Source organism: Pygoscelis adeliae, unplaced genomic scaffold (assembly GCF_000699105.1).
Source record: "Pygoscelis adeliae isolate BGI_AS28 unplaced genomic scaffold, ASM69910v1 Scaffold113, whole genome shotgun sequence".
NCBI lineage: Eukaryota > Metazoa > Chordata > Aves > Sphenisciformes > Spheniscidae > Pygoscelis > Pygoscelis adeliae.
Genome location: NW_008825108.1, coordinates 1,762,249 through 1,786,406, shown reverse-complemented (window position 1 = coordinate 1,786,406; position 24,158 = coordinate 1,762,249). Strand labels below are relative to the sequence as shown.

At 39.3% G+C, this 24,158-nt stretch overlaps 1 protein-coding gene across 1 annotated transcript in view; it reads left to right on the top strand.

Annotated features, from left to right (window-relative positions):
- ACSS3 (acyl-CoA synthetase short-chain family member 3) overlaps positions 1–24,158 on the top strand; it is an 85,509-nt gene that overhangs the window by 23,410 nt on the left and 37,941 nt on the right. Inside the window, exons 8-9 of the mRNA XM_009327655.1 lie at positions 12,072–12,223; positions 20,540–20,643. Coding sequence (XP_009325930.1) covers positions 12,072–12,223; positions 20,540–20,643 — 256 coding nt within the window. The remainder of the gene's footprint in view (positions 1–12,071; positions 12,224–20,539; positions 20,644–24,158) is intronic.

Sequence of the window (24,158 nt, the reverse complement as noted above, 5' to 3'; positions counted from 1 at the left end):
GCTGGGTAGCTGGAATTGGGATTGTGCCTGAATTTTGAGTAAATATGTTTCTGAATCCTGTGGATACTGAAGAAGCATGAACAGTTGTAGTAAGGTGAGGTTGCCTCTAAAATTGTTTGGATGCTGCTGCATCAAACACTACAGAACTGGCTAGTGCTTCCTGCATCCTGTTTTGGAAGTTAGAAGTATACTTTACTGCTCAAAGTTCACTCTATAAACTTATAAGCAAGATTCTCACAAGCAGAAGATGCCTCTTGAAGCAGGTCAAGGATCCTCCAGTCCAGAAAAGCAATGATCATTAGGGGTGTGTCTACATGATATTTCAAATCACAGCAGTAGTGCAGTTCTGAAATAAGTCCTCTGATTGTCCTTGCTTATTGATTTGGTTCACAGAGTGGTTTTAGACATATGAATGACATCTTTACAGAGAAAGCTAAGACAGAAGCTTTGCCACTTGGGATAAAAGGGTAGGATCCAATGAGCGGGACTGCACTGCTGTGAAGTTCTCCAGAGCAAATGAAAAGTACATGTGCCAACACAAAGCTTTGGCAAGAGCTCCCACCTTATTCTGAAGTACTTCTCATGCTATGCAAAAGGGCCAAATGCTATATGTGACTTCGTATTTTCTAATGCCTGCCAGATGTCTGCTTGTTCTGACTTTCAGCTGCTCCTTTATTTCTTCCCAGCTTTGGCTTCTATTTTCTTCACCAGTCCTATTTCTTTTGCTGTTCCTCGTTTATCAACAACATCTTTCTTGTAACATGATTAAAATTATTCTTCCTTTCCTATTGCTGCATTTTGCAACAGTGACAACTGTTGCTTTGGCCTCCCAGAATATTGAGCTAGGGGCAACATGGAGCTTGACAGCATGTGCTCTGAAAGGCCTAAAAGTTTCTCCAGCATATGCACTGCCCTGTTGCTAATGTCAAGCCTACTGCCAAGTGGGAGAGGAGTGACAAGTGGTGCTGCATTCATTTCAAGCAGATGAAAACCATCTTCTTGAAGAGGTGGGACAACCATGCTTCAGAGGTGGCATGGTGCGTGTGCCCCTACCACAGAGATCTTGAACAGATCATCAGGGGAGGGGAGAGCACTCTGCCAAGCCCACTGCTCATGAGGACATCCACGCCCTTGGTCCCAGGATCAGCAGTCTGGGAATAAAGTCCAGGGAAAAGCATGGCAATGGTGCTGCACATGTCTACATGCCTGCAACCCCTAGAGGACCCTCGCGAAACAACACGCAGGAACATCCCCTTGGCCCACTCTCTGCCACTGCAGGCAATGGGAACTGCAAAACTAGTTCAGATGCCTGCCTGAGTAAGTCTGTCTACTTCTTTCCTGCACATGTATTGAGCGTGGGACTGTGTTTAGGAGGTTTCTGGTAGAATTAGGGCACTGGTCGCAGAGCTATGGAAAGGTGGTGTAGGTCTCTGGGTCGACTGTGAGAGCTGCTGCACCTTGAGAGAGGATTCCCCAGGGGCTGTGAGCTGTGAGGGAAGTTCTGTGGAGCAACAAGCTCCGTCAGAGACCATCTGCCCCATCCCAGCTCTGCGTGTGTGCCAGGCACAGTCCTGGCAACTGCATAAGCTGTGGACATGGCGTGCCTTGATAACATAGCCCTCTTAGGCTCCTGCACAAAAATCCAGCCACACTGTCTCTTCCTCTCCTCAAATGCAGTGTATAAAGGACCTGCCTTGTGGTGGTAGTGCTGCTGGCACTTCTGGCCACATGTCAGATCCTGTCCCTGCCCTGCAATCAGCTGCTTGTACAACAAATACCATTCAGGATGATTCATTTTCTTTGAAATGCAGTGGTTAAGGTAGTGGTTGTTGGCAATGTATGATCTCTTCCTCTGCCCCAAGTCACGCTTGGGAAAGGTCATAAAGGGAAGGGCACTGTGGGCTGGGGTAAGGCATAGTTGGATTAACCAGGTTTACCCAAAACAAATGGATTGAATGCAGCAAGGGAGTGTGTGAAGCACAGAGGTGTGGAGGAGGGGAAAACTGAGGACAGAGGCAAGTATTGGGAATCAGTTCCTTTTTAATCATTGCATAACATTTGCCAGATTGAAAGACATTGATGTCCGGTGGTATTCCTCCCATCCCACTCCATGCACTCGTGAATGCTCAGTGGGTTGGTGACTGTCTTCAGTGAAGGAACAGACAAAGTCCTGACACAAGTGCATTGCTGGATGGCCCACCTGTGACAAAGAGAGCAGAGAACTGAGCATACACGTACTGCAGCAGCTGTGCTCAGTGTTTCAGTCTGAAGGAAGATCTCGAAGATGTCCTCACAGATGGTTCAGACGAAAAGTGATAGCCTAAGTTTGGAAGGTACTGGAAACTTTTGCACAGTGTCTGTCCCACATAGCCCAGTGTCTTTCAGATGACTAAATGTAGATTGGTGTTCCATTATGCATTCAGTAAAAGCACAATTAAATTAGGCCTGTGCTGCGCCATTGTCAGAGTGTACTTTATGGTGTGGAGTGCAGGGGTATGCAGCATCTCTCATGATGCTCATTGGCATTGAGGACATCGTGAATGATCCTGTCCCTTCTTGGCAAGAAGACACTGTCATATGTTTTAGTTCTGTGACCAGAGATACGGAATATAGGACTTAAGAGAAATTTTATAGTAGAGTCTACGGGTGATGTGTGCACTGACATGCTACTGTCATCTGCATGAAACAGATGAAAGGGACAGCATGACACTTCCTAGAAGAGAAGTCCCCTCAGTCAAGGGAGCAAAGAGCTGTAGGATAGCTCTCCGTCAGAAAACTTTGAGCTGCATTTTTCGTCCAGTGAACAAGGCTAAGTCTAGTGTAAAATAAACCTCTAATAACATCTAATGGAAGAGGTAAAAAGCATTGGCATTAAATGGTTTGATCTACTAATCTGCTCTAATTCACCTCACTACTTGCTATGTAAACAAAGTCTGTGACACCATATGTGCTCACATTCATGTTTCATGTTACTATTTCAAATGGTACTAAGTTTATTTTTACCAGTGCATGTAGTAGGAAGAAGATTGATAATCTCTCATAGAACAGCAGATTGTGCCTAGGTGACACCTGTGTGTGTTGCTTTGTACAAAATCCTGTTGTTTATCATTTTTGTAACAGAAAAATGTAAAGTAAGAAACAAAATGCAATGTTTAAAAGCAAAGCAAATCTTGAGGTCTTAAAAACATGTTTTGGAATGTTTTCTTGTCTTTGTGGTTAACTTTTAACTTTGTGGTTAACTTTTAAAAGTGTTAACTTTTTCTTCTGTTCATGGAAAGACTGTGGGTAGTGTGTTAAGTTGTTCTATGAAATAGAAAATGAACTTTTGTCAGGATGTTTTTCTTCCACATCATTTTGTGATCTGTAGGATCTGAGGCAGATAACTTTGTTTTTTAGCTTCTAGGCATTGGATTGATTTTTCAATAATCTCTCAGAAAAGTGGGTTTGTCAAACAAGTATTTTTTATTAAATATTAAAGTACACAAAGTGATAACAACAAGCACAAGGGTTTTTTTTCCCTAAATGGCTAAGACAGAGAAGCTCACATGCCTTAATGCTCCCTGCCAATGATTGCAGCAGCTGGAGAAAACTTAAACAAATGGTTCTTCTTAATTTGAATCTCAGTGTATCTTCTGTCCAGATAAAGTTTACTGATGTGCTTACGTTTGCTGTTCAGCATGAAAGCTTGCGAGGAATGCATTATTGAAATACATGATGCAGAGAATATCTACAGTGCAACTATGGCAGTAAAAATCAGCCATTTGTTTGAGTATTGCTTATGCTCAGCTCTTTTTGGAAGAGTCTCCAATACGCTAATCTGGTGGAATCCACTTGCTTCTGTGAATTTACAAACCATCTCACTGTTGAACTTCTGAAAGCTTTTGAGTCAATGAGAAGATTCAGCTTGCCAGTTGCAGGAGTGATGCTTGGTTCCTAGTGCACATACAAGTTCTGAAGGACATTAGGAAGCAAGGTTATATCTAGGACATTGCAAATTAAAAGTAATCAAGTAGTTTTTAAAAAAAGGAGGAAGGCGTTTGTTTAAAAGCAGTAGGGCAAAATCCTAGGAAAAGAAAAATAGGCAGAATTCAAGAGGAACAGGTAAGTGGGAGAATATGCTAAACTTGTGAGGTAGACTTTTTTGCAGGAAGGATTCCTTAGTAACTAAATATATATTTATGTGGAAAAGAGAGTACAGTAAATTTACCGCAGTTCATATGTTCAAATACATACATTTGTATAGATGGATAAAAATGTCCAGAAGGACTAACACTATATACTTGTGTACTTGAACTTGCAAATAACTGCAGATGCAGAGGTGGGTTCGTGATATTTTGTAATACATGTGTACATAGTGTACAGCTGTCCTATAACTTTTGCTCATCCCAGAGGTCATGCTTGTCAGATTCTTCCTGTGTGTTGTTCATTTATGTAGGGCAAGCATGGATACACCTGTGAGAACTCCTGAAGGTTCACTAAATAATTTGGGGATTGATTTTAGTATCTTGAGTTAAGTCATGTAGGCTCTCAGTTAACTACTTATGAAAGAAAGAGATCACTGCAATGTTCTTTCTATTGCGTATAAAAAGATCATTTTTCCTGTGAAGAAGAGAAACAGTCTGGACACTCTTTTCTGCATTATTGTGGTGGCAGAAGAGACCACTGTGAACAAGCTTTGGCTCTGAAAAATTAACTGAAGTATGCATGGCTTTGAATACTGAGGTATTCAGTGTGCATTTTTCACCTGCCTTTTCCTGAGGTGAAGGGGCAAGGAAGAACAGTCTGTGCTGCATTTAAATCCCACAAGATTCCGTTTGTCCCTCTCCTATCAGATGGTAACAATCTTTGCTATTACATCTTTATAGTATGTAAAGACCCTGTGAAATCTTTGGAAATTCAGTATCCTTAAGCAAAAAAACCTTTTACTTATTTTGACCTTGTTCTGTTGTCCGGAAATGAAGGTTTAAAAGGATGTGTGGACATCACTGTAAGCTATATTTAATTAAGTACTAACATGCTGTCCTTCAGTCTTGAAACTACTTTCCCAGCAACTTAAATTATTTGTACAGGTAATCAGACTTAATAAGTATGTTCAAGATTTATGAAGCAGAAATATACTCTAGGAAAAGAATATCTGTTCTTTGTTGATCTTGTAATTGATGACATTTTTTGTGTTAGATAGCATGGATCAATATGTGAGGTTAACTTTCTGGTATATGGTCTCCACACAAGCTAGAAATCTTTGCTTTCTTACTTCGCTTGGATGTACTCGCACAGAATAGATCTGGGCAAAGTTAAGAGATGGACAAGCACAGCACAGGGCTGTGCCTTCTCAGGTCAATTGTTATGTGGATCACTAACTCTGCAGTATATAATAGTCCTCTAGTTAGGATCACTACTAGTTTTGCAGTACACGAAATAGTAAATTGTCAACTGTTTTGACTAAAGACTTGGTAGACCGAATTCATATTTGTATGTGTAGGAGTATGAGAAATCTCAGCCTATGCTGCTAAGAGCTTGTCCTTGCAGTGTCAGTGTGTGTCATACATGTGTGTTCCCATATGCAGATGGGTGTTCATAAAGGTAAGCCTACATGCTATGTAAGTATACCTATATAGATAGATAGGAATCTCTTTTTTGCCCCTCATGTGCATGACTGTTTCTTATATTTGTAAGTGTATTTAATCATCCACAGTTTTCAGTTGATTTATTCAACTGTTCTATGCACTAGTCAAAAAGTATTGCTTTGATTTTTTTTTTTTTTTTTTTTTTTGGCGTCCTTTTTTATTAATAATAAGGTCTTTTTTTTAGTTTCTTTGCTTTTTAATCAAATTTTGGAGGCAGTGAACACATAACATACCAGTGTGTGTCATACATGTGTGTTCCCATATGCAGATGGGTGTTCATAAAGGTAAGCCTACATGCTATGTAAGTATACCTATATAGATAGATAGGAATCTCTTTTTTGCCCCTCATGTGCATGACTGTTTCTTATATTTGTAAGTGTATTTAATCATCCACAGTTTTCAGTTGATTTATTCAACTGTTCTATGCACTAGTCAAAAAGTATTGCTTTTTTTTTTTTTTTTTTGTATTTTAGAGTCCTACTTTATGAATAATAAGGTCTTCTTTTAAGTTCCTTTGCTTTTTAATCAAATTTTGGAGGCAGTGAACACATAACATACCTATTTGGAGTGTATCGACACTAGATATATGAGTTCAGCTGAAATTCGGAGAAGGAAGAAATTGAGCTCTTTTCTAGGCTGATTTTATAACTTGCACAATTTACCTAATGTTGGATACTTTTCAAATCCCATCTCCATATTTATTTAATCTCCAGATGCTCAATATAGTTCTGGTATGCAATTTTGGGGGCTTCAGTGGCTTCAGCATCTCTACAGATAATTAAACACGGAACTCTAGTTATAAGTGACTTTCATGAGATAAATAGGAATGAAATAGTAAAAACAAATAGAAAGAAATAGTTTTTATTCCTTTTCAAGTTCAATTCTGTTACAAACAAGTTCCATTTTCTAGTTTGTCTGGAAAAACCCCAGTGATTTCCCACTAAATTCATAGAATTTTAAGGCTGGGGACCACTGTGGTTGACTTCTCTGATATTCTGAATAGCAAGGAGCAAAAACTTCAGCTGGTAGCAGAAATGCGCATTTATAGAATCAAATATCATATTAGCTTGAGTATTAAATTGCTATAGTCTAATTAATGTTTAAACACCTAATAGATGTTAATTAGATTCTTCATTCCAAAGGGATTAACTCGTCACCACCACACTAGTTAAGAAGAAGAGGAAAGCAGTGTGAGAAAAATGGCAGTTTCTTGGAGATAAGGAAAAGACTTTGATAGTTTTATAGTAGCTATTTTTGACCACCGATACTCTGGGTCACATTAAAATTCTTGCATGAATTTGGCAGAAGAGAATCACTAAAATAAATACTGCAACGAAGAGGTTTTCATTCTAGCAGGTGTAGAGTAAGACAAGAAGGAACGGCGAGGAAAATGGTAAGTTCCTTCAGCAGTCTTTGTTACATAGTCATCTTACAGTGAAGTTTTATCTCTGTGTGACTGCATGGGGATCACGGTTGTTACTGTCATTGTAAAGGCACCTCTGAATTTAAAATGTGTTGGTTTTGGAAAATAAAAAGAGTAAAAATCCTGTTTCTTTAACAGGAAGTATTAAAGAAAAATCAGAGTTAATATCTGGTTGACCTACATATCTGCTTTGTGATTTTTGCTCTTGGTGAGAACATTATTAAACAGTAATAGTACATTTCCCATTTTTCTTTCTCTGAGATGCCACCGATCGAGTCTGCAGACAGTGTTCATGACGTGTCGTCTTTTTGAGGATTAGAAATGGGGAGAAAAGGAAGGCTTCTGTACACACAGGGAGAAAAATAATGTTTACAAAGAGGAACAGTGTATAATTTTTCCTCTGCTTAGAAGACTGTCTTAACAGTGAATATTCATAAATTTGTAGTCGAAGTTTTTCCTAAATGTTTGCCTAATGATGAGTTTTGTGTTAGGGAGTATCAGTACGCTGTTTAGGTACGGGGAAAGAACACCTCATCCCCTTTGCCTAGGGACAACCACTATTGAATATAAACTGTGCTGACTTCGTACCCTCACTTCTTAAAGTGATTTGTTTATTTTTAAATTGCTTAGTAGGTGACAACTTGTCGTTTTAACAATTGCTATGGAAACAACGTGCTTTCAATTTTTACTTGCTGTAACACCATTGTCAGGAATGTGAAAACAGTAATGAATTCCTTTGAATACAGCAAGGTTTGGTGTTTTTTTTAATAATCTGTCCTAGATTGTTTTTCTCCAAGGCATGACAAACTTCAGCTATAAATAAGCTACTTGAAATCTCACAGCCCACTCTGGGTTGCTCTTGCTAATGGAAACGCAAGCTGTAAGCAACAGGGCAGCATGAAGAGAAAGTCTAGCTACTACCTGGGATTCTGTGATGTCAGGAAAAAGGCAGCATTGTAGTTCCAGTGCTTGGGACTTTGAACTGGAACTAGGGTAAGGAAGAGAATGGCCACACTTGCCAAGGAGCCATGCATTACAGACTTAATTTGAGTGGTCTAGGACAGAGAAGGAGCTATTGTCCCACACAGAGCTGTAGCAAGACATTGCTGTGCATGTGGAGCCTTCCTCACAATGCTCACTGGGGTCGTTCCAGTCCCTGCTGTTGCAACAAATCCACAGGGTACACAACAACAACAGATTTAAAACTACTCTAATTTGGCACAGCTGTTAGCAACTTAGGGGCATCCAGCCTTTCTACGGTTTTTGTAAGCCGTTATCATCAGCTTGCAAAGAAGGCACTGCCTCTGGAGTTTGCCAGTTTCGTGATCCTTGTGCCATCATCCACACTGACTGTATTTGGGGAGCAAATTCAATAGGATGTATCGTCTCAAGTCCTTAGTGGAGGTTTGGCAGTAGGGCCAGCAGCAGAAGGATGAATGCCTCTATGAACATTTCCTTTTGAATCCTGATGTGTCAGGATTTTGTGTGTGCTGGTTTTAGTGGCAATGAGTTCCATGTATAATATTTGCTATGCAGAGAGAATTTCTTCCTCATAATTTTGAATTTATCTTTAATTGAATAGCCCCTTGTTGTTAGGAGTCAGACAGAAAGGGCATTGCTGAGCTGTTATTGATGCATTATTGGTTATTTTATTATAGCTCCTTTTATATGTCTTTTTACTCAAGTAATCCATCCCAGTAGCTTCTGACTTTCTCCATAGGAGAACATTTCTATCCCCTTGATCATTCTTGCTGCCTGACTATGAATCTTGTTTCATAATCATGTATTATCCATCAACACATTCTGCCTGAGGATGTCTGCTCAGCTGTTAGACATCTGATAAATTACATGCTAAATCTAGGTACTTCCAGAAAGACATTCCTATCTGTCTTTCTGTCTCAGAGTCTCCTGGTAGGTTATTAAAAGAAAGTCTTTTCTACTTGAATCCTCCTAGCTGATAGAAGAAGTGTCTGTTTCTACTTTTCTTTTTTAAATTAGGTGAGGCAGATCACTAACTGCCTTGTTCTTGTTTACCATGCTCTCAGTTCCTGCCAGCCACAGATATTATTGCCAGTAACTTTTAAAATAAATTTTCATCTCCAGTATTGATGCAAATACTGAATAGCAACAGGTCTTGCATTGATCCCTGCAGAAATCCAGTGGAAGCATCTCATTTGCTCATGGTCCCCAATTGACTCAGCAATCTGTCAGCATATTCTGAATTTAATTACCCTGCGCTTTATTGTTTATATTACTAACTTTTAAAACATCAAAATTGCATGTGGTAATAAGCCTCTCATGGCATCTTGCAGTACTTCTTAAGAATTTTGTATAATAAATGAGAACCGTCTTTGGCAAATTTTAGTTTTTTGGGCTCTGAAATTAATTTGCGCTGTCTCAGATTTGTTTTGCTTACGTCAGTTTTTGTTTATGCATTTGTTAAACTGTGAACAGCTGCCGAGGCACCAGGGAAGTTTTTCTGCAGAATCAGGAAGAACATTTTACAGCTGGGCCAGATTGTTTTTTTCCTAAACGAATATTTTCCTAAATGAATATTTTAAGTCTCACCTTATTCTTTGGGTATTATTTCCTATCAACTGTCAAGGGAACTTCTATTCCTTTGCTTACACTGTTTGTGTTTTATTTGTTCTTCTCCTAGATCTGAGAATGGTACTTCTCCAAACCAAAGCTATTGTAGCTTACCTGTGACATACAAATATCAACCTGTCAGAGCCCTGCATGCCTACCCACACATTCTTGAAGGTTTAGCTGCTTGTGTTGAAGATGCTCTAAGGCTCAGGCTCAGGCTTGCTGGAGGTGTGAGGCACAGGCATGGCTCAACGTAGCTTGGGCGGGGACCAAGGGTGAGGGCCTGAGCGTAAATCACCTCCCGAGCAAGGGGAGGCTCCTTTCGGCTCTTCTCACAACTCTGCTGTTTTCCCAATGGTCTGATCCAAGGTTACACAGCTGCACCATGGCAAGCTGGCCTTGAGCATCCACAGCCAAGCCCCTAGGCGGGAGTGGGTGTGCTCAGGGCCAGACACAGCCACGAACAAATATTGATGAACACTTGGATGAATACATGAAAGTTGCGATGAAGAAGTATGCAAGGAGGATGCTTAAAGACAGTCTGGTGAAAGGTTTTTCTTTGGGAACTGTGCATTATATGACAGAAAAAAGGACATAACTCACTTTTTGGGCAAGCAAATAGCATTCTTTTGCATTTCTTTTTGGTAATTTAGGATAGGCTATTAGCAAAAAGAGAATTTTTGGCATTGGTGATACTATTCCCTGCTACTTTGGCTGGGGAGTGTTTCTTTTGTTTATTTTCTCTCCATTTGCTTCTCACCGCCTCTCCATCCTTTAAAAAAAAGGCTTTTCAATTGTGCATTCTGTTTTGTCTTGGTTTTTTTTCCTTTTACGGTGATCCTGTGCTGCAGCACTCCTCTCGCCAGCAGTATCTCGTCGTAGGGCTGCAAAGCCAATGGTACGTATCCGACCTCAGGCGTCCTGCGTTCTTTAAATCTGCCAAATGGTTCATCAGTGCTCTTGCCGGTGTTCAGGCACAGCTGGATGCAGAGCAAGCGTGGGGAAGACTGCAGTGGGGGGGGCAGGTGGGAAAGGGATGAATTCCTATGAGCTTGCATCGCAGCCAGCATGCTGCTTTATTTGTTGGGATGGGGCAACTAACTTGATTAGTGTGTGTTTTTATAAAGACGTTTACTGTGTTACTAGTGCCTCATTATCAGAATAAAAATAGTGGATTTAGTAAATTCTTCAAGGTATTCAAATACCTGCGTTCCTTTTGCATCTTGGTAAAATAAAAAGTATTAATTAGAGTTTCATATGCTATTTTTTTTCCACTGGACCTATTAATCTGTCTATTCCAAATTTGCATTTACACAAGGATGGTGAAGGTATGAATTTGTCTTGTGACTGGTAAACTGCTGTAAAGATGGTGACATTTCAGTAGTGAAACTTTCTCTGTGTTTGTGGTTTCTTGTGTAAAGCATTGACAAAGCTGTGTTCGCAGTATCAAAAGTGTATGTCTCTTCTAACTTGTGTGCTCTGTGAAAGTTCATCTTCCAAGTGTGGCCTTTCTAGTGAAAAGTTTATGGCAATACCTGTAGAGCTAAAGCTCATTCTACATTAACATAATCTTCATAATTTCAGAATATGTATAGAGTAGTCCATGCGCTGCAGTAATTACTCACAGTAAGATTGTGATTATATGATCCTGTGCCGACTACTTTTCTTATTTGCAGCAGCACAGAAAAGTATTTTTGATTATTTTTTGTTATTATTACTTAACATTGGGCAATTTGTCACATCTGATTACTTCTGTTTTATAAATCTCCTAACTATGCCCCCTAGCTCAAGACAATGTTTAGTTTAAAAAAAAAAACCAACCACAAACCAGACCACAGTCTGGTAGCACACTAAACCAGAAAAGGGGTCTTTGGCTTCTCTCCAGTCTTCACGTGGGGTAGCAGCACAAAGGTGCCAAGAGGCCAGCTGTAAGTAGCTAAGTGGGAATTTTTCCAGAATTGGGAGGAAATTACTAGGTAGGAAAAAGCTGGCATTATGTCCCATAGGCCTGTGCATGGGGGATGTAGCTGCAGTGCTGCTGTGTCCAAAGACTCCTAGTTCAGTGGGACTCTGGGTGTTTTACAGACTGCTTCGCAATGAGGGTAGAAGTAGACATGACTCCCTCTGCTGCCAGCGTAATAACAGCTCTTCGTGGCTGTCTTTTCATTCATGTGTCCATTTGTCCTATTCTTCTAAGTAGCAGCTAGTATGTGCTGTGTTCATGCGAGAGAGTGTGCCCAAAGCTTGTGAATTTAATTCTACAAGTGAATACACTCACAGTATTATTACTTTTAACAAAGCCTTCTGTAAAGTCTTACTTGAAATTACTTCCGTTGCTGTGCTACCGCTACTGTTACATGCTCAAGCCTTGAACTGTCAAGGAATTATGAAGTATTTTTATCCTGTGACATTTTAAATTATTCTCTCCATAGGGGAAGCCCGTGGGAACGCCAGATGCTGGTGCCTATTTCCGTGTGCTAGCAGAGCATGAAGTAGCTGCCTTCTTTACTTCACCAACTGCAATTAGAGCAATCCGTCAGCAGGACCCTGAGGCAGCCTTGGGAAAGCAGTACTCTCTGAAAAGGTGAACTAAGGATACACTGGAAGCAGTTTCTTGCAGGAACAGGCTGGAGGAACTAAGAATAGCAGAGTGTCTAGGGCTTTGCCCACCTCTGTATAGCAGAATTCAAATGTATCATTGACAATTTAGGTGTACACGTATTTGTGTATGTAAATTTATATTGATAGTTTGGAGGAGATGAAAACTGTTAAAAAGATTATGACTCTAGGGTTAAGAGCTCTTACTGAGTTAGGGTTACTCACTCAACCTTAATTTTAGGCCACTGTGCTTATACTCTGTAATACAGTCTTGAATTACACGATCCTGTACTGTTTTCCCACATGACCTCTCATTTCATTGAGTGCACAGGATCTTTAGTGTTCGTTTAATCAGCAGCTAGTCAATGTTTTGTTTATCTCCCCGTAACTTAGTTACTGCTTATGGTTATGTGCTCCAAAGACTGAGCTATTTGCTATCTCATACTGTTTTTAAGGTGTTTATCACTATGCTAGCAGCATGCTTCAAAATCATGACTGAGTTCATCCTCACAAATCCCCTATGAGATGAGAGAGTGGTATTATCTGTCTTTTGCAGATGGGAAGCTGAGGTGCAGAGAGATTAGGGTCAAAGTCTTCTATTGGTTTTGGATATCCAGTCTGAGCCGCTGAACTACCACTATTTCAGAGTTTTTAGCATTATGTGGTTAAAATGTGTTATTAGCATTATATTAATAAAATGCCTCTCACACTGACTTGCATCTGTGAGTGTTTAGTACTTCTACAGACCAACTTTCTGTATCTTATGGCAAACAGTCTAAAAATGAAAAATATGTGGGTTTGGACCACATTGAGTCTTGAAGTTGAATAATTTGCTCAGCATCAAAAAAACCTGTCAGACTGTATAGGTAGTACTCAGTCATAAGACATCTTTTATCACACTTGTCCAAAGAGAAGGGGAAGATGCAAAGCCATGTACCTTCATTAGACCTCCATGTTCTTAATTGCTCAGGGAAGTTTTATTTATTAGTAAGCTGGATTTATTCCTGAGGTATTCATTCCAAGTTCATTATTACTTTCTTCCATCTGTTTTAAGTGCTATCCTCCATCCTTACCCCTCCTTGAAATAGGAAACAAGCTCATTTGAGACCCTGAAGCACTATCCTTCTATGGTGTTTATTGACAAGAAAGTGATTCAGATGCTAGAAAATTTAATTGCTGTTCCTCAGCATTTTTTAGGCAATGACTAAAATTACTTAGTCTGTCTTTAGAGTGTTCATTTAATGGAAAACCTGCTAACCTGCTCTGTAAGCTGTCACATTTTCTGGCCAAATGAGAATTCCAGGTAAGAGTCTCCTTGCTGATTTTGGTTGCCCCAGGTGTAAAGAGATATTTCATCATTCCTATACAGTGCATAGTTAATGAGCTTCTCCATTTGTGTGCAAGTCTCATAATTCACTCAGCTTTGGGCCGCGTCATTCCCTGGTACGTGACTTCTCTTTACTAAACCCTCTAGTGCAGCATTTAATATCTAGTATTCTCTTGGATTGTCTTAAGTCAGTACTATACAAAATCCAAAGTCTTTTTCACCTGTGGGTAAAAAAGACTTTGGATTTTGTATAGTACTGACTTAAATCCAGTGACTATTCTCCAACCACCAGTATAGTGCAGTAAATTTGACAGTCTTCAGCATGCCTCTCTTCTCATGTTAGACTAGGATTATTTTACTGTTAGGTCTAGTCATGACCCTCTACATACTTGGCTATGCGCGATACTGTGGCATATATTACTGAATTTGGAAGGGTGCTTAAATTAGACTGTCTATCCTATGATGACTTCAATATTAACATCCAGCTAGTTATAGTGTATGTCCATTTTATGAGTTAAGGTGCAGTTGTTAAGAAATGGAGTCCAACAGGTGATTAAAATTTCCCTCCTAGGAAAATCCTTGCTTTTGGGTGTTAACTTGGATGGACTTTTCCATCCAAGGTCAAGTGAATTCTGTCTGTTTCAGTTTGAGATCAGTCTTACTTTTAGTTCATTTACCTGATCTATGATGCTTTCTTCTCTGTTATATGGTGCAGAATCTTTGAAATGAGAAGTCTTTATGCCTCCTGGGCTAAGATGTATCTTTACTTACTCTAGAGACTCCAAAACACATGTCCAGGAATGCAGTCCTGAAAGAGGTTTCCACATGGTACATTTCATTCCTGAAAACTTCTACTAAAAAACTGGTAAAGATTAATGTCACTTTAAAAAAATCCCGTTAAAAAAGACAATTACTGGTAAGGTACAGAGTTGGTAGGCAATGACAGCTTCCAGTATAGAAGGGAATATTTGGTTTACAGGAGTAAACTGAATTATAAGCAGACTTGCGTTCTTTTGAAATTACATAAGTTAAATAAATTTCTGTTAAGAACTGACGTTGGTGGCATCACTGGCCTCTGCACAAAATTATATGTGAGGTTTCCAAAGGTTCTAGTGTGCATGCCTCAAATTCCTTGTTGGCTATTGGAGTCAAATCTTGAAATTTGTTTGCCTTTGACACAAAATGTCACCTATGTCTTAAACGCGGCCCATGCTTAACAGTAAAAGAGATGTTAAATTTGTAATACTGTAGGATAAAAGCCCTGTTCAACCACATATTGCTAGAGGATCTAAAGACCTGGCTTTTGATAACTCACAGTGCTGCTAAGCAGGCTGTCTGATCATATTGTTGCCTGTAGTGTTTGAAAAACAAGTAACATCCAAATTCTACAACCCTCATGTACCTGAGCATATTCTGTTCAGCTTTTGGAATCTGTTCTCATCTTCACGAGGTAGCTCCCTAACAGCGAGCCATTAACTCTTCCCATATTTGGAAACACACTTCATCCTTTAATTGACTTAATTGTTATGAACTGGTTACATCTGATTTCCAAATGATTGACAACTGGCAGTTTTGCATGAAATGGGGCAACAACTCAGCAGATTAGATTAACATACAAGTAATAATTTGCAGTTTGTGTCCCATAGCCTGCTTGGCTTTCTTGACCTTAGGTCAATTGTGAATGTTCTGCCATTTTATATCAAGAGAATCTAGAGATTTTAGCTTGTTCATCTGATACCAGATATTAATGCACTTGCTTTAGAAAGAAATATGAGACTGCATAAAAACTGTGCAGAAATAATGAATATAAAGTAGATTAGGAACTCCCATTTTCTGTCTCGTAACACAGGAACAAGAGGATGTGAAATTAAAGTAGCAAATTCAAAACGGTTAGAACAAAACACTTTCTCATGTGATCGATGTCTCACACATGCTGCTAGAGGATATGTGATTAAGACCCAGAATTTAGGACAATTGAAGTACATTATGCAGTTCTGCCTGCTACCCCCTACTCTGCGCTGCTGTAGATCATGTATGGCCATTCCTGTTATGAGTCCTGAGCTGTGTTCATGAAGAGCCTTTGTGGAGCTCCCCTTCACCCACACTGTGAGAAGGAGCTGAGCTGCAGTTATGTTCTGTGTCTCTCTTGACTCTGTCAACCAAACCTCCAGTGCCTGGATTCTTGTGACGGAGGTAAAATCTATTCAGGGAGGAAAATGAAAAAACATGTCAATGGAGAAAAATCAGAAGACCTGAAAATATCATTTATTTATTTTACATGTTTAAGTGTCTGCAGTCTCCAGGTGCATTAAGAATTAGTAAGAGTTCTTTATTTCCAGTTTATGTTAAGAAGTGCAAATGAACCTTCCTCACTATCTTTTCAGGAAAAAAAAAAGCTTATTTAACGTGATGCAGGTAGAGTTTTTCTTTGCCAGAAAAACTTGTGTATGCATTCCAGAATTAAACACATTTTTGTGATCTTTTAATTTGGAAAAGTGCAGCTCAGATTATTACCCATGTGAACACTCCTGCTTTTGGGAAATGGTTTGGGGATGTGGTTTCTTTTGTGCTTGGTGTAACAGCAAAATGTACGTGCTGTATTGAACAATTTAGATTGTGTCAGGGCCATCAGGGACCGTGATCTGTCCCCTGTATCAGGTGATACTTCAAGTCCATTCTGCTGGACTCTTGAATAGGGCCTAAAAGCTTGATTGCACTGAATTTTATGTTCAGAATGTAGGTTTTCAGAACAACAGCTTAGGACATATTTATTTAACAGAGAGGTTTAAGATTTTTCTTCCCCATTAACTGCATTGCAGTGATAGATGATTGCAGTAACAGGTGCATTGACATACTTTGAAGTTTTAAGTGGACTGTTAAAAATTGTTCAGAGTGGGACATTTTATAACCATTGCCATCTCTCTCTTGCTATACCATTTGATAGGAGAAAATAATTCCATAGTTCTTACGCTTTGTTAAGCTTGTGGCACTTTGCTCTTGTGTGCTTTTTGATGGTTTTGTGCTGTAAATTTGCCAAAGAGCTAATCCCTCTCCTTCTTGCAACATAAGGTTGCTCTTGAGCCTGCAGCTTATTAAATCTGATTATTAAAGCTGGCAATTCAGAAGAGAGGAATTCCGGTTTTGGCTCAGGGGATAACATGATGTCTCAACTTTCTCGTCAAGTCTTTTAAGTTCTTGGTGTTTTAATAGCCCTATTTTTAAAACAAGGACACTTAACAGAATTTTTCAGCAGTTTATAAAGTTAATGAATTCATAAATTGGATTTTTACATCATATGTAAATGATGTGTTTTACAAGCCTAATTACAGAACATTCCATATAATGTAAATTGAGCAGTGCTTAACAGGAGTGCCCTGCATGTAAACATGAGTCTTAAAAAACTTTTAATAAAATACATATTTGTGCTTTTTAATTACACAATATTTTTCTCTCTTCTATCATAAACTTTTATCTATGTTATAACTGCCGGTTAGCTATTAACTGTAGTTACCAGCACTGGCTTGTGCTTTACAATAAAAAGCATTCAAGTGCAAGATATTGATTGGGGTCACACTCATTATAATCATTATCTTCTCATGTGGGAGAAGTGCTCAGAAAGCAGTTTACCAAAATGATGATGTATATTTATGAGTACAGAAAACTATGCTTATTTGATGTGCAAGCTGCTTATACATTTGACCCCCTGCCTTCTATTCCAAGAAAGAACTCACTCCAACCCATCTTGGGGTGTTAGAAAGGAGGGTTGGCTGAAACGCTGTTCTGAACTTAAGCAAGTTGAATTCTTTTATCTGCATGTTCAAGTTCAACATGGTAACATTTTTCAAGGTCTTCTGATGTTCATAAGTTTGTAATTAGATGTGCTGTAAGTTGATTTTCATATATCAAAGTTATTATTATGGCTACCTCTATGATTGTTACTTCTGCTTAGTTCACAGATAAGACTGTTCTCAGTGTGTTATATTTAACTGGTGCAGGGTCCCTACCGCGGTGATTAGAGTTCCCAATAACTTTTGCTTGTGGAAGTTTCTTTTCATGTAGTCTAACTATGGATCTGTAAATGGGTCTAAAAGACAAAAAACTCATCACATTTTTGATGTCTAGGCCCAAATAGCACTGTGAAAAAACCACTTGTCAATTTTAGAGCACATGGCTTATTGCACTGAATGATGTTTGGTTCCATGTTTTACTTACGTTGTTTCCAGATGTAGCTTTACTCTGTATATTCTCCTGCCCTGCATCTGCACAGCAAGCAGGTCACTAGTCCGTACACTGTGAGAGGCTGCCTTTTATGCTAGCAGGATGTGCCTATCCTCTGGAGAGGAATGGGGTGTGAATATTCAAAGCATGCTTTTTGGCTTAGGCAGCCTTGCTATGGGAAGTCAGTGGTCTCTAGATAAGAAGCCTTTGCCATTGAGAGGTCAATCTCTAGGTTCCTAGAGATGACAAAATGTCACTGACATTGAACTGGCTGTGGTAGAGCGTGCTGCAATCCTAACAAGGGGACATTTCGGAGAAGTATTTTTAATCCCAGGGTGTGTTGTTGGGCCACATGAAGCTCCATTCATATCTTAATGAGGCATTCTGTCATCTCAGAAGCCTTGAGGATTGATGCAGTACTTGGTAGAGTGTCTCTGTAGTTTCTGTTAGCATGACAGGCTGTTCATTAAATGTTTAGTCACTTGTAGCGTGAGTATACCTGTGCACTTCACTCAAAGAATGAAAGAGTTTATTTGCTGGTAAACAGAGTTCTTCTGATGTGGAATCTGAATATATGTTTCCTTCTTACCTTTCCTCTCTTCCCTCAACCCTTTGAGGTTTTAAATTGCATCTCTGGGTAAAATGAAAATGCTGTCTTTGTTGGTCATACACCGAGTAAGGAGGATTTGGGAGAGGGAAGGCATGAGCCCACCCTGTGCGGATACTACAGAAGGGAAGCAAGTTCTTTGGTCTGTAGCAATAGGGCATGTGTGCGTGGCAGCTCTGCGTTCAGAATTCACATCATTCCTCGTGACAGGATTGCACCTGGTGGTTACAAAGAGGCATTAACGTGGCTGAAGTGTTTCCGATTGCCACACCAGCCTTCTGGCGAAGGAGGTACAGTTTTCTGTTGTGATTTATCTGTAAAACAGAAATGTTATGTCTTAAATTTCCCCCTGGTTTAGATTTTATTTCCCAAATAGATGATTTCTGTTTCAAAATCTTGCTTAAATAGGAACATGTTTAAGTGCACAGCAAAATAAGAATGTCCAAAATGTCAGGCATTCCCGATTTCCTTTTTCTGAGATGCAGGAACATATCTTCCTAGTTATAATACAGTAATTGAATAGCTGTATCTATCGCTATCTTTTTAAACAGTGACTTAACAAAGTCTCCATACTGTAGCTTAGTTATGTGTTAGTCATGTTGCTCTAGGGCCTTGGATTTTTTTTCTTTTCATTTTGGTTTTGTTACGTAAAAAATAAACCTTACCCTTTTGAGTTTCTTCAAGGTAATTACTCTCTAAAGTTGCCTCTTGTTCTTTGTGGACTGTAGAAGAAGCCTAGAGAACTAGTTCAGCATAGACATTTTTTTTTTATGATAAGAGCCAGGTAAGATAAATACCATGCATTGCTTTCAATAGAAACCATGCTGTCACGACACAGACTAATGATAAAGTATTGCATATAAATCAGCGGTTCATCTGAGTATAGCTGGCCGTTCATTTTCATCTGTTCATCATAAATCTGAATTCAAAGTTCTCTGTTTCTCCCTGAAGAGGATTGCTTATTTGTTTGTTGGAGGTGTGAGGCAAGATTGTAAATGATTCTTCTCTTCAGTATCTTCTTATTAGGTGACATTGTCTGTCCAGTGTCATGAGTATCCATGAGTTTATATGCAATTTAACAAGGCTTTAAGTTGCTTGTTAGGAAATAAATGCAAAAATCTGCTATGACATGAATAAAGCTACTGTGCAAGTGTTAGAAAGATAACACCTTAGCAGCATGCGGTCATGTACGGTAATGTCTAACTTCTGAGTACTGATAGTCATATTTAAGAAAGCTACCATTGACATAGAGGTTCTTATAATTTTAAACAGGGCGTGAAGTGAATTTGCAATGCTTAATGAAGGACAATAAGTGTGGCTAAACATCCGATAAAATGTTATGAAGTTAAAGACTGTTTGGGTTTAATACCCAGTTATATAGCACTACCTAATTTAATAGTACAACCATGCAAATCACATCTGTCAAACTGCCAGGTGTTGCATCTCTTCCCTGCCAAAGTTGGCTACAGCATGTCCAGTAAAATGAGCTGAATTCTAGTACTGTGATCAGGCACCCAGCGCTGCTGAATGTTGTTCTGTGATTTGCATTATTTAGTAGGATTACTTTTTTTTAATGAATATATAGCCAGCCTCTGCACAGGAAAATGGCTTTAGGTCCCATTGTTTCCCCCAAAACTCATTTCCAAAGGCATAGAAAAAGATAACAGCTCAAAAAATACTAAATTTTTTTAAATGGAACATTATTAACAACTTAAAGCTAAGAGTTATGCTACACGTATTTCCTTTTAGTTTTCATTTATTTCTTTACTAATTTTTCTGGTATTTCTTTCTGACCCTTTTTTGGTATTTCATTCTTATGTTTTGCCTGACAGATATCTACCTAGTTCCTGTGTACAGAGCATTTAATTATTTTTTACTTCCACTGACAGTTGCTCGCCACTCATCTGCCAGGTTCTTTGCATTCTGAAAATAAAGCTTCTTTTACATGATATTTTAAGTAGCATAAATGAATATTGCTAAGATTCTAATTTTTACTTAGTAGGATGGAACATAAAAGGAGTAAGAGTTCTTCCTCCCCTTTTCTTTTATCTCATCCGGGAAACCAACCACAGATGTTTACTGAATTTGTTTTCTTGTTTTCCTTTCCCCATCCACATCAAGATACATACTTTTTTATTTTTTTTTTAAAGGTTCAGAACGTTATTTGTAGCTGGTGAGCACTGTGATGTGGACACGCTAGAATGGTCAAAAAAGGTCTTCAAGGTACCTGTCTTGGACCACTGGTGGCAAACTGGTGAGTGTTTTAAAATACCGTTTGTAAAATACGGTGAGGAGATATTTTCAGACTTGTTTCCTGAGTCTGCAGGTAGAACTGGTTTCTCTTTCCATGAACATTTAAATAGGCAGGACCAAGTGTGAAAATAAAAATTCAAGCAGGAAGAATGTTTTTGGAAGTGGTCTGAAGAGTGACTTCAGGATATATTTAAAACACAGCATTTTTAAAAGCTATATAGGAAAAAAAAGGTATTTTCTGATGCCTGTGTTTAAAAAAAAAAAAAAGAAAAAAGTTTGCATCAGTATTTTTTACAGGTGTATTTTTATATTGTTTGCATGTGTGACTATTTTGTGACAGAAAATTTGGTATTTAGGGAAGCTTTCAGGTTTAAGTTTTTTGCACATATATTTTGTGTAATTAAAAACAAACAATCTGCAGCACAGAGTAGACTCTTTGGTCTTTAATATTGTTCTGTATGGATCTCATCCAACTTCTATTGATTATTTTGGAATGTCTCCCATTTATTTCACTGGAGGAGGATTAGATACTCAGACTGCAATGAAGGAATCAGAGTACCAATCTATGTGTAACTTTGCAAAAATCCCAGTTGAATTCTGGATTAAGGCTTAATCAAATGTATCTCCTTATAACTATGGATTAATATATTTTTAAATTTCACTATTACAAGTTCAGATTCGGATTTTGCTTCTTACATGCATTATTGCTATTTAAGCTAAGGAAGTGTATTACAAAAGGTCCCTCCTCCCCTCTCTCTTTTTCTCCCTTTCAAGAATATCTGTTCTATTTTCTGTGTGTCATTGTTTTGAGATGCAGCTTTTCTCAGGTCTCTCTCTATATGGAGAAAAACAGTTTGATTCCCCCATGATGGGTCAGATAGGAGATATATAAGATTAGAATAAAAAGTGGAAAACTCTTTAGTTCATCTATAATATATGTTATGTAATGAAATCAGTTGAGGAGATTTGAACTGCATCATTTTTATTAACCCCCGCTAATCTTAAATAAATACTGAGAAAGTACTGGAAGATAGTAGCGTCATTTTTTATCTAATCTTGATTTAATCTGCTAATTAATTGATAAATATGAGGGACAAGACATATTTTGCTCACTTCTCTGTGATCCTAATATCTGTAGGCAAGAACAGGCCTCAGTGATGCAGAATGAGCAATTAACTGAAAAAGATTAAAAGATCAAATAATGTCTTTGACTACCTACTGAACTGACAGTAAGAATATTACTGTATGTAATTTTGCATGTGTTTTTATCTGTCTATGTCTGTGCACATAGATATATAATTGCCTATAGCTTTGACGTATATTTACTGCAAAGGTTTAATGTTACTGTGTTCATTCAGATGTCTCTCGGGTATCAATGAGAGATCTTAAACAAACATGTGGACGTAATTGTGCTCATAGCGTGTAGAGAAGTCCACGAGCCCAGCTCAGAGTATAGTATGTCTCTTGATTTTTACATTCACGGGGAGCTCTTAAATTAAATTGTAGCACGACTTAATGAGCTAAGGTCATTTCAAATACAGTGTTTGAGAGCATTTAATAATTTGATTAGAATGACGACCCATTTTTATTTCCAAGTGATTTCTGTAGAAATGTGTGCTGTTGAATGTAAGCAAGGCATTCAGTCTGAAGGAAAAAATTTACTAAGTCAGAGTTCCTATCAGAGAACTGAATTTCAAGGGATAAGGAGAAAGAAGGAAGGAGGAATCACAGAATCATTGGGGTTGATGAGGACCTCTTGAGGTCATCTAGTTCAACCCCCCTGCTCAAGCAGGGTCACCTAGAGAGAGTTGCCTAGGATGCTCTCCAGTTTTGAATATCTATATGGATGGGGATTCCACAACCTCTCTGGGCAGCATGTGCCTGTGTTTGACTGCCCTCATAGTAAAAACATTTTTTCTTGTGCTCAGCTAGAATTTCCTGTGTTTTAGTTTGTGCCTATTGCCTCTTGTCCTGTTGGTGGACACCACTGAGAAGTCTGTCTGCCTCTTCCTCATTCCCTCCCATCCAGTATTTATACACATTGATAAGATCTCCCCTGAGCCTTCTCCAGACTGAACAGTCCTAGCTCTCTCAGCGTCTCTCCAGATAAAAGATGTCCCTTTTCCTGGCTGTTCACTGGATTGTTTCCAGTAGCTCCATCTCTTGTACTGGGGAACCCAGAACTGGCCCCTCCAGACATGGCCCCACCAGTGCTGAGTAGAGAGGAAGGATCATCTCCCTCAACCTGCTGACAACATTCTTCCTTTTGCAGCCCAGGATGCTGTTGGCCGCCTTTGCTGCGAGGATGCATTGCTACCTCATGGTCATCTTGCTGTCCACCAGGATCCTAAGATCGTTCTCTGCAGATCCTTCTCTTTCCAGCTGGCTGGTTCCCAGTGTGCAGTGTTGCCTGGGGTTATTCCTCCCCAGATGCTGGACTTTGCATTTCCCTTTGTTGGACTTGTTCCTGTTGACCTATTTCTCCAGCTTGTTGAGATACCTCTGAAAGGCAGCACACCCATCTGATATATCAGCTGCTCCTCCTAGTTTTACATCATCTGCAAACTTGCTGAGGGCACACTGTTTCCCATTGGCCAGGTAATTAATGAAAAAATTGAATAGTATTGGCCTCACTATCAACCTGTGGGGTACACCACTAGTGATTTGCCTCCAATGGGACTTTGTGCCACTGGTCACAACCCTCAGGGCCTGGCTGTTCAGACAGTTCTCAGTCTACCTCGCTGTCCACTTATCCCATACTTTGTCAGCTTATCTATGAGAATGTTATAGGAGGCAGTGTCAAAAACTTTACTAAGGTGGAGGTAAACAACATCCACTGCTCTCCCTTCATCCACAAAGCTAGTCACATTGTAGAAGGCAATCAAGTTGATTAAGCATGATTTCCCCTTCATAAATCCATGCTGGCTACTCCTGGTCACCTTCTTGTCCTTTGTGTGTTTGGAAATCTTTCCAGCATTAGTTGCTTCATCACCTTCCCAGGAACTGAGGTGAGGCTGACCAGCCTGTAGTTCCCTGGATCTTCCTTCTTGCCTTTCTTGAAGAGAGGACTGCCATTTGCTCTCTTCCAGTCTTCAAGAACCTCTCCCAGTCGCCATGACCCTTGTAAGGTAATTGAGAGTGGCATTGCAATGACATCAGCCAGCTCCCTCAGCACTCATGGGTGCAACTCATGAGGTCCCATGGACTTGTGCATGTCCAGTTTGTTTAAGCGCTACCTAACTTGGTCCTCTTCCACCAAGTGTAAGTCTTACTTGCTCCAGACTCCCTCTGGTCTCAGGGGTCTGGGAATCCTGAAAGTGAGTCTTACCTGTAAAGACTGAGGAGAAGAAGGCATTCAGTACCTCCACCTTTTCTGTGACCTTTGCCACCAGATCCCCTGTCCTGTTCAGCAGTGGGCTAATGTTTTCCCTACTCTTCCTTTTGCTGTTTATGTACTTGTAGAATCCTTTCTTGTTGCCCTTTATGTCCTTTGCCAGATTCCATTTCAGGTGAGTC